The sequence below is a fragment of the Amphibalanus amphitrite genome, unplaced genomic scaffold (genome assembly GCF_019059575.1).
Source record: "Amphibalanus amphitrite isolate SeventyFive unplaced genomic scaffold, NRLGWU_Aamphi_draft 000187F_arrow, whole genome shotgun sequence".
NCBI classification, from domain to species: domain Eukaryota; kingdom Metazoa; phylum Arthropoda; class Thecostraca; order Balanomorpha; family Balanidae; genus Amphibalanus; species Amphibalanus amphitrite.
In genome coordinates, this window is record NW_024881682.1 from 611,056 (window position 1) to 620,441 (window position 9,386).

Consider the following 9,386-nt stretch of genomic DNA (forward strand, 5'->3'; position numbering starts at 1 on the left):
GCTTATCTGCTATAATGCTACGTACTAATTACCAAGCCTCTACACACATATCCCTTGTTCTCTTTTACCGAGATGCCGTATATGTTAGACTCCTATCGGCTAGTCAACGAGCTGATTGACCAACCATCGACAGGTACCGAGGCTTCCGAGACGAGAACGGCAAGTTCACCACCTTCTACTGGCGGCTGCTGGCCGTGCGTCTCGGCTTCGTCATCCTCTTCGAGCACGTCGTCTTCTTCATCTGCAAGATGATCGACTTGGTGGTACCGGACGTTCCCGAGAGCCTCAACATGAAGATCAAGCGGGAGCGCTACCTGGCCAAACAGGCGCTGGCGGACGCGAGTGCTATAGGAACGGTGAGCAAGGGAGGGAGGGAGGGAGGGAGGGGAGAAGGAGGAGGAGAAGGAGAGGAAGGAGAGAGATAGATAGATAGAGAGAGAGAGAGAGAGGGAGAGAGAGAGAGAGAGAGAGAGAGAGAGAGAGAGAGAGAGAGAGAGAGAGAGAGAGAGAGAGAGAGAGAGAGAGAGAGACTGATAGTTGGAAAGAGAAAAAGTAAGAAGGAGAGGGGAAGGAGAGCACAAGAGAAAAGAGAATGAGGATGATAGAAAAAAAGGTCGGAAGTCGCGTCAACGACCTCCATTAGTGACAGAGGCTCATGTTTGCACAATAATAGTCGTAAGGTCGGGAGCGTTAGAGGACAAATCAATATCGGCCGGCACTAAGAATGCCGGGGTGTTGTTGGCACCCGAGTGGCCGCGACATTCCTGAGGTGATGGCGCTCCTGCCAGGAATCCCCGTGTGCTGTCCGAACCATTGTGGATGGGCCCCGGCAGGTAGCCAATATCATAGAGATCTTGTATATCAGGTCTTTTTGGCTGAAATAGAGTGAGGTGGTGGCGGTAGCGATGGCGACTGCACCACCAACGTTATGAAATAGGAAATTATAGCACCTTCCATGTCCAGGAAATGGAAGCGGTCGGAGCCCATATTATGGTGGACGTGTGGTGAATGAATAAGGAATGATGACATGTTGTGCATTATTAATGGCTGCGAAACAATGCCGCGTCATTCATACCAATATCGATATCTAGGAAATGATCAAATGTAGCGGTTCTAGTTCACTTCAGCCATGTTCCTGTAAAGATTCTGCTTGGCGGACTGGCCCTCTTTTACTGTGCGCTGAGCCCAGGGCCTTACGACCTGTCAGCGTTTCCCGTTCCCTCACTGGACGCCTGTCAGCGTTTTCCGTCCCATCACCGGACGCCTGTTTCGCAGGGCGGCGGAGACGAAGAGAAGGACGAGCTGACAGAGCCGCCGGCCGACACCCTCGTCTACCTGCCCGGCCAGGCGGAGACCGGCGTGCGCACCGCGTTATGACGAATGGACAACGGGCAGCCGCCCTCCTGACATCGCGAAACGCTCGTCTGACCCTGGGCCGGGCCGGCCGGGCGCCCCCTGCCGCCGGGCCTGGGCGCGCCCCTGCCGCCGGGCCTGGGCGCGCCCCTGCCGCCGGGCCTGGGTGCGCCCCTGCCGTCGCCCGTTCAGCCGGTCGCGACCCTGCCCGGCGGCGTTTTATGCCGTGGCGGCCCCGCCGACCCTTCCGCCCGGGTCAGGAGCACCTCGCTGCCTTGCGCCGCTCGGACGGCTGGCTGAGAGGCCGCAATATTGCTGAACTGTGTTGGACCTGTAGTGCGTGTGTGCCCGCCAGGATCGTTTGCAGATGGCACTGGTGAAGCGATATCATTGGGCCATTGTTCCGGCTAGGCTGCTTCCGCCAGCGCCACTTGTGTCGTATCGAGAGGTATTGTTGTGTATTGTGCCAGAAAGACTGGCTTCGTTACCCGGATATTCCGGAGATTGCAGTGGTTGAGGACAGTGTGACTCTTTGCCACCGATTTATTTTTATCGATACATTCCATGAACTACGATTTTCAGTTGGAGATGAGGTGTATCATGCTTCGACATTCTGTTAAAATCAGGGATACTGTGTGGCTAGCGTCATCGGAGTGCTGTGTTTAAGTGCTTTAACTATTTTGTGTTGGTTTGTTTTTAGTCCTGAATGAGATTTAATGATGATAGGTATTAGTTCGGAATTTGGTAACATCCGCTCAGCTGTTGGCATTTTTGTTTGCTTTTATTGATCGTTATCTAAATATTTATGGAATGTAAATCGTGCCTACACTAGAAAGAAAACCCGCAAGACAATGATAGCAGCCTAACCTTATGCTTATTGCTGTATCAGGTTTTCAAGGAATTGCTGATCGTCTTGGTACAACATCCGAATATCACTTAATCAAAGGATTTATGATATCAACAGTGCTGTATATGTCGTACTTGTGCGATAATTCGGTACGTTTGATTCAATGGTAGCCTCATCAGCAGTGTTTTTGCCGTCCAATATCGTCCGACTTAGGTAGATCTGAAGATAGCGTTGTTGTGAACATAAATGACATGAATATGAATGCAGCTACACTTTTGTTAACACAGAATGTGTACAATTCATTGTTATACAAAGCGGTTAATATTCGTTTCACAGTCATTTGAAGCGCAGATTCATTTAATTCAAGCTTAGACAACTTGAGTTTGTTACGTTGCCTTACAGTATGTGTAGTAATGGGTACCTAGTATCTACAACGAATCATAATCCGACTGATATTCCTAGTCAAATTAGTCAAAAACGCTCGAACTGAAACGCCAGGCGAGAGCAGTTTGCTTAGCGTAAGATATGTTTTGCTATTAGCTTAGCACAATCGGCCAAGTTCCATGACAGTGAATCTCTTCTTTGTAAACAATAGTGCGCGACTCGGTATGACAAAAGCTTTGTTTTGTCCATTGACGACGTGAAGGATTACTTCTTCACACTGCAAGGCTTTGCTGTCAACATCAGTTTTTCCCATTTTCCCCGTTTTTAACGTGATTCCAACGCATTTATAAAGAAAAATAGAGAGGAGATAATTGTAACGAGGAGATAATTATTATTGGACAGTGCTGAGTGCAGGTTCCTGAATGTATTAGCTTAGCTCAGTCTATAAATAATAAAAGCACTACAGGTATATTCCACTCTTAAATTTCTATTGCATAACGTCCATACCTACCATTGACATTTTATTTTATTTCTTTTTCTAATAATCGTCTCTACTTGAAAGGGTATTTACTTCATAGGCAAACAAGAATAGATGTTTTCAGCTGATTTCGAAATGGGAGAAACATAGGTATGCAGATTACTGATTTCAGTATTGTGCAATGATGTTCGTGCCAAGCTAAAATACGGAAGGTCGATTTATTGATCCAAGTGGCGCATAAGGGCAAAGCGGAAGAAAGACTGGTACATATCCCTTTAAACACATCCTGTCTCTATATAATGCATTGAATACATATTTAGGGATATTTATCTGCTGCTGCTAAATACCTACTTAGCAGGGACTTTCATGTGGCGCCGTTTGTAGATACAATGTCTGCTGATGGCGATTAATTAGCACCTAGCAGTGTGCACTAGCGCGTGATGCTAATCTGAGCAAGACATCTATCCATCTTTGCGTAAATATTTTCGAATTGCAATGCTCATCCGATTCTCACTCTCACTCCAACAACTGAATAGAGTCCATCGATGAGTTGATGAACTCATGTAGTTTGTAATTGGCATAGGCAGGTATAATGCTCGTCTTTGACCCCATTCTCGTGTGTAATCATTTTAGTTTAAAGGGTAGATGTGATAGTTTGGTGAAAGGCACTATAATATATTTTTCCACAAAATGTGTTTGAGCAATTGTGTGATCAACACCGTTGAAACAATATTTTGCATTGTAATCTGATCGAAGCCCGCTGCTGCCACCTCGTTGTTTTACGCTCTCTAGACAAGTCGTAAGTACCTACTAAAACATATGCCCGCCAGTTTAAAGACAATTCACAAGGAAAATTGCTACATTGCGGAGGTCAGATTCAATGAATACAGTGATGCGATGCCAACATCATGATTAATTTACATCTGGCCAACAGCAAACAGTTGTTAGCAGTCTTACCGGGTACAATCTCCCAGCTCGCACTTCCCAAACGCTGCCCGTCATGACACTTCGTCAAGATCAGACTCCCTTCCAGAATCCGGCTCGACTGTCTCTTGATAACTTGTTCCTTCTTGATCGTCATCCAATGATTTCCACGAGCTAGTAACCATTGCCTGAACGTGGCGAGCGTATTCTTTCTTGTCCGTTTGATATAATTGAGCTGCGTATGCATTGGCTGGAGAGTTTGGGTTCGGCTCATTTAGCAGAGACTGAATTGATGTCAGGATAGACGCAACGTCATAGACTGGACTCCAGCGACCTTGCAATATATCGAGACAAATTGAACCATCTGCATAGACATTTGGGTGGAAAAGTTTTGACATGAATCGAACATCTGGTGGCTTGTGAGGATATTCTTCGGTGAATTGTAGCTTGAGGCGAAACGTTCCATCTTCGAAAGGGGTGTCTGGTGGTCCAAAAATAATTGCGTCCCATATCATAAAATCATCACCCACTGGAGACGCGCTGACACCATCCGGCGGTTCCATTTGAAGACGTTTAAGGTCGAGCATTAGTCGCCGTCGAGCAGGACTAGTCACCGACATATCGTGGTATTGGTCATGCGCGATAATTTAGCTGACCGTCGTCAGGCACCTCGAATTCAAAATAAAGACGGCCACTGAATCGTCTCTGTATTTTATAGAAAAGTCACCTTAAAATTTTATGTGTTTCTCAGCAAAGATACACGTTTTTCACTCCTGAATTTTGTACAATTATGACGCTTAACAAGATGCCTCTACGTCAAATTTTGTAAATATCACGCGGCAATATCTGCATGGGTACTCATGCAAGAAAGTTAGTCTTAACGTTGTAAAAAGGACAAGCCCGCGTCCCCTGGCCAGGGACGCGAGAACTTTTTAGAGTTATGGGGCGAATCCAAGGGTGGGTCTAGCCGCACGCTTTGAGTCCGCAACCTGGACACCAAAAAGCTGTTAAAGGGGAGGGGCGTCTGATAATATTATGCACCTTTTAATACAAGGTTCTATCTGAAGGATCGAATGGTAGTGTAGCGGGGTTTCGCGGCGTTGCGGGGCTAGCCGGGCAGTCGCTTCTGGTAGTGAGCAAGAGAGAGGTCCGTCGGTGCGCTCCTAGAAGCCCTTCTCAATGTCCAGCCCCTCGCGAACCCGTTCCGACTCTGACTCTTTCTTCCGGGGCGATCAATCATCGGAAACACATAGGCCAGGGTTAAGGAATGGGAGGAGAGACAATAATAACCTATTATCCTTGATCACACTGAAATACGAACCCAACTCTAATTAACAAAAGGTCCCACTCTCAAACAACAGCGCCCTTCCTAGCTTGAGGGTCATCTCCCACCAGATATATGTATCAATCATTCGTCCATTTATCCATCCCCTTACAACCCTGTCATTCGTCCACTTATACCTCGTAATTTACCAGAGCTGACCATCTCCGGTCCCTCCCCTTTTTCCTAACTTCCCCCGGTGGTGCTAGGGCGCGCGCAAAGTCGTTATCGAGTCATTGGTCTTAAATTTCATTTAACCGTTATCCCTTCATAACCACAATGTTCCGTACATCAGACAAACGCTTCATAATGCTCACGCTACACAATTAGAGATACGACCCACCACAGATTTCGGCACTCGACCCTCGCGTTACGTGACTTATTGCGGTCCATCCCATCACCATGTCGAACTACCTACACAAAAAAAAACATAAATGTCCTTCGGCCAGCGGTTCCGAGACTACGGCTCGCAGGACACTGTGTAGTCCGGTTTCCGCGGGGGACTTATTTGAAATTTGAGACCGGGGCTGGGTAACTAAGGTCCGTCCGGGCTGCCTGCGTCGTCTCCGTATAGCCGCGGTTTTCGGGCCAGCCCCCGGCGACCGAAAGGGATTAGTCGTTCGTCGGCTTTACACGAATCCATGACTACCAGTTATGCCAAATTGCCTATAAGGAAACGAAAACTAAGCGTACCACGGCCCGCGGTGGGCTTATCTAAACTTTGAAACCGGGCTGGGTAACTAGGTCCGTCCGGGCTGCCTGCATCGTCTCCGTATAGCCACGGCTTTTGAAACAGCACCGGCGACCGAACGGGTAAGCCTCCGTTGGCTTCACACAATCCACGACTACCAGCGTTATAGGTGCCCGAAGCCCTATCTATCCGTTGCTGGTAGTTAAGCTGTCGTCACAGACCTAACCGAAATGACCGCTGCACGGCCGGAGTAAATCGACTGACAGCGGGGTGGCCAGTACCGACTTACCGCGATCACCCGACTCGCATGCTTTGGTATTTAATGTTCACCCCCGTCCTGCAGCATCACACGTTTCTTCGCGGGACATTACTTAACCGGCGGCATACGTCTCCTCGCTGGGACGCCTGGGGTCCTAACCATCTCCGAAACTACCTACGTCACTTATCGAATGTCATCCTGCGCTGATCACTCAATGGACCGATAGCGGGCCTAACCTATCTTTTAAAACCGGGCGGGGTCACTAGGTCCCTCCGGGCTGCCTGCATCGTCTCCGTATAGCCACGGCTTTATGGGGCCCGCGCCGGCAACCGAACGGATTAGCCTTCGTCGGCTACGCACTCATCCTCAATAATCGATCCTCAACTCGCTCTCACCCTTTCTCTTCACTTCGCGACTTATTGCACGCATCCAGGGCTTACCCAAGCGAGGCCTACTATTTAGTGGGGTCTATCCGAGCTGAGCTTCATTTGGGAAATCCGATTCCTCTCCGAATACAGTCTTCTTTCATTTCACTCGCTTCTCATCTCCCTCCTAACCCGTAGCCGCGTCGGTGGACTTTACACGCACAGGGGCGTGACGTGCATCATCTATCCCCCCCCTGAGTTCCTTATTCATCTTAGGTGTGGGCTGACTTTAGTGGGAATGATTTACTGAAACTCTAGCTGGAGCTAACAACTCATCTTTTCTCGTTCTCGTCCTCCACCGTCACCCCTTTTTTTTCAAAGTTGAGCCACCGACAGTGCGGACCAGGCTGAGCGGAAATCCCTTAGTTGAGGTCGTTCTGGGTTGGAAAATGGGAACGTATGACCCGGCCAGTGCTGACCAGACGAGGATAAGCAGCTCCTGTGCGGGCGCTGTTAGGCAGGAGGATGAACAGCTCCTGTGCGGGCGCTGAGTTGGTCTTAGGACAGGAGGATAAGCAGCACCTGTGCGGGCGCTGTTAGGCAGGAGAATGAACAGCTCCTGTGCGGGCGCTGTTAGGCAGGAGAATGAACAGCTCCTGTGCGGGCGCTGTTAGGCAGGAGAATGAACAGCTCCTGTGCGGGCGCTGCGTTGGTCTTAGGACAGGAGGATAAGCAGCGCCTGTGCGGGCGCCACGTTTGTTAGGCAGGGGGATAAACAGCTCCTGTGCGGGCGCTGCGTTGGTCTTAGGACAGGAGGATAAGCAGCGCCTGTGCGGGCGCCACGTTTGTTAGGCAGGAGGATAAACAGCTCCTGTGCGGGCGCTGCGTTGGTCTTAGGACAGGAGGATAAGCAGCTCCTGTGCGGGCGCCACGTTTGTTAGGCAGGAGGATAAACAGCTCCTGTGCGGGCGCTGCGTTGGTCTTAGGACAGGAGGATAAGCAGCGCCTGTGCGGGCGCCACGTTTGTTAGGCAGGAGGGTAACCGGCCAGCACTGACCAGACGACAACAAGGGGTGGAATCGGTTCAGATGTTTGAGGCCAGCCTGGCCACTCCCGTGGTCTCCGAAACGTGTACAGTTCTGGTCGTCCCGTACGCTGTACTACCAAACCACTGAGCCAATCACTGACGGCCGCGCCGGCCGGCTCCACCCACCTTGAGCGGGATCGGGCCCCACGGGCTCGATAAACTACCTGGGCCATATCGGATTTGGATGTCCCTTGAGAACCAGGCAGACGAGAAGAACTGTTCCGTTACCAAATACTATGGCGAATTGGATACCTCGAAACCACTTCCTCTCCCGCAACGACTTCCTCTCCGGCTGTGTAGATGGCATATGGTCTGTGACATTTTACTCTCCGGTCCTTTCCTTTCACCACTCCTTACACTCGTATTACAATATGTACAAGTCCCATTTATTGACAGTTTCTGACACAATGCTTTAAAATCCTGTACATGTCAAACTTAAAGAAACGTTCTGGGACCCGGCCGTCCAGCAACTGAGTCTCACACGCCGCACGGTGCGGTGCACAGCCGCCCGTCCCTTTCCCGACTCCCCACGGAGCATAATCCCCTCCATCCGCCTTAATCACCACGGGGCGCCGGACGAGGGTCCATTCCACGTCGGCACGCGTCTCGCACCACGCCCATAGTTAAATAGTTGACCGAAATCGGATTGTTAGATTAAGCTACCTAGACTGAAGGTTCTCAAAATAAATTGAACTACCTTAACTGAATGGCCTAATTTATTGCGCAATGACACCAAATAAAAAAAGGAAACATAATTTGGCTCACATAGCAGTAACGAAGGGGGGGGGGGTGATTATTTGAAGGATTTAGGGACTAGGTGCGTGCCCGTGATCACCGTGACCTTACTTGAGATGGAGACGCTGACATGATGGCCGTGTCCGTCCAGCGCCCGGCCAGGCGGCCGGAGCCGCCGCCGGCGCCGTGATGCCAGCCGCCGCGCTGGTGTCTCGTGGGCTGTCCACGATGTCAGATGTGAGCCGAGAGCGAAGAGCGGCGTCGAATGCGTCGCCCGAGGGAGTGCCAGAGAGAGCGTTCCAGTTCCGTTTCATCAACTTATACTTTTGATGACGTCATACTTCAGAGGGCCGGGCAGCATCTCCTTGTCCAATCTTCGTCCTCCATTCTCAGAAAGTGCGTTTGGCTCCGCCTTCAAACGTTCGTGATTTGCTGACAAAGTTCAACATCCCCTCTGGCCATGGCAGTCGCACCCTTTCACGCAGCGATCGGATGGAACTCGCCGCCGGCGATTTGCGCCGCCTGAGGCGCCAGGTGGCGGCCAGCTCTGCGCCCTCCTTTCTTGTTTTTAGTCCTGCGCTCCCCCCTGTTTTGAATGTCTCCGGCCAGGTGTCCTATTTCGTGGTGGTGACCGAGTTCCATTTCATCCACTGGGTCGGTCTCCGCTCCCCTCTCTTGTTTTGGTGTTCCAGTGGAATTCCGGGTCGACTTCTGTGACGGCGGCTGGGTGCCGAGCGTGGGACCAAGTCCTGCTTTCCAAAAGGTTGAACTGATTAATGGCTCGTCCCGGCAGGATGATGCGTTCCGGTATGCTATTTCAGATCCGGGTTCTCATGAAGTGGGGGTGGTCGCCCACAGTGGACCCTTGTTGTCAAAGCCGGGCACCTCTTGTGTACGCCGATCCGCGACGCAGATGGGCGTCGCAGCCGATTTAGTCGACTG

At 50.5% G+C, this 9,386-nt stretch overlaps 1 protein-coding gene across 1 annotated transcript in view; it reads left to right on the forward strand.

Annotated features, from left to right (window-relative positions):
• The window catches only part of LOC122384347 (anoctamin-7-like), a 44,483-nt gene extending 40,721 nt beyond the window's left edge, over positions 1-3,762 (forward strand). The window contains exons 23-24 of the mRNA XM_043371679.1: positions 134-356; positions 1,276-3,762. Of these exons, the coding sequence (XP_043227614.1) occupies positions 134-356; positions 1,276-1,377 (325 nt within the window). The 3' untranslated portion in view covers positions 1,378-3,762. The remainder of the gene's footprint in view (positions 1-133; positions 357-1,275) is intronic.
• The last annotated feature ends 5,624 nt before the right edge of the window (positions 3,763-9,386 follow it).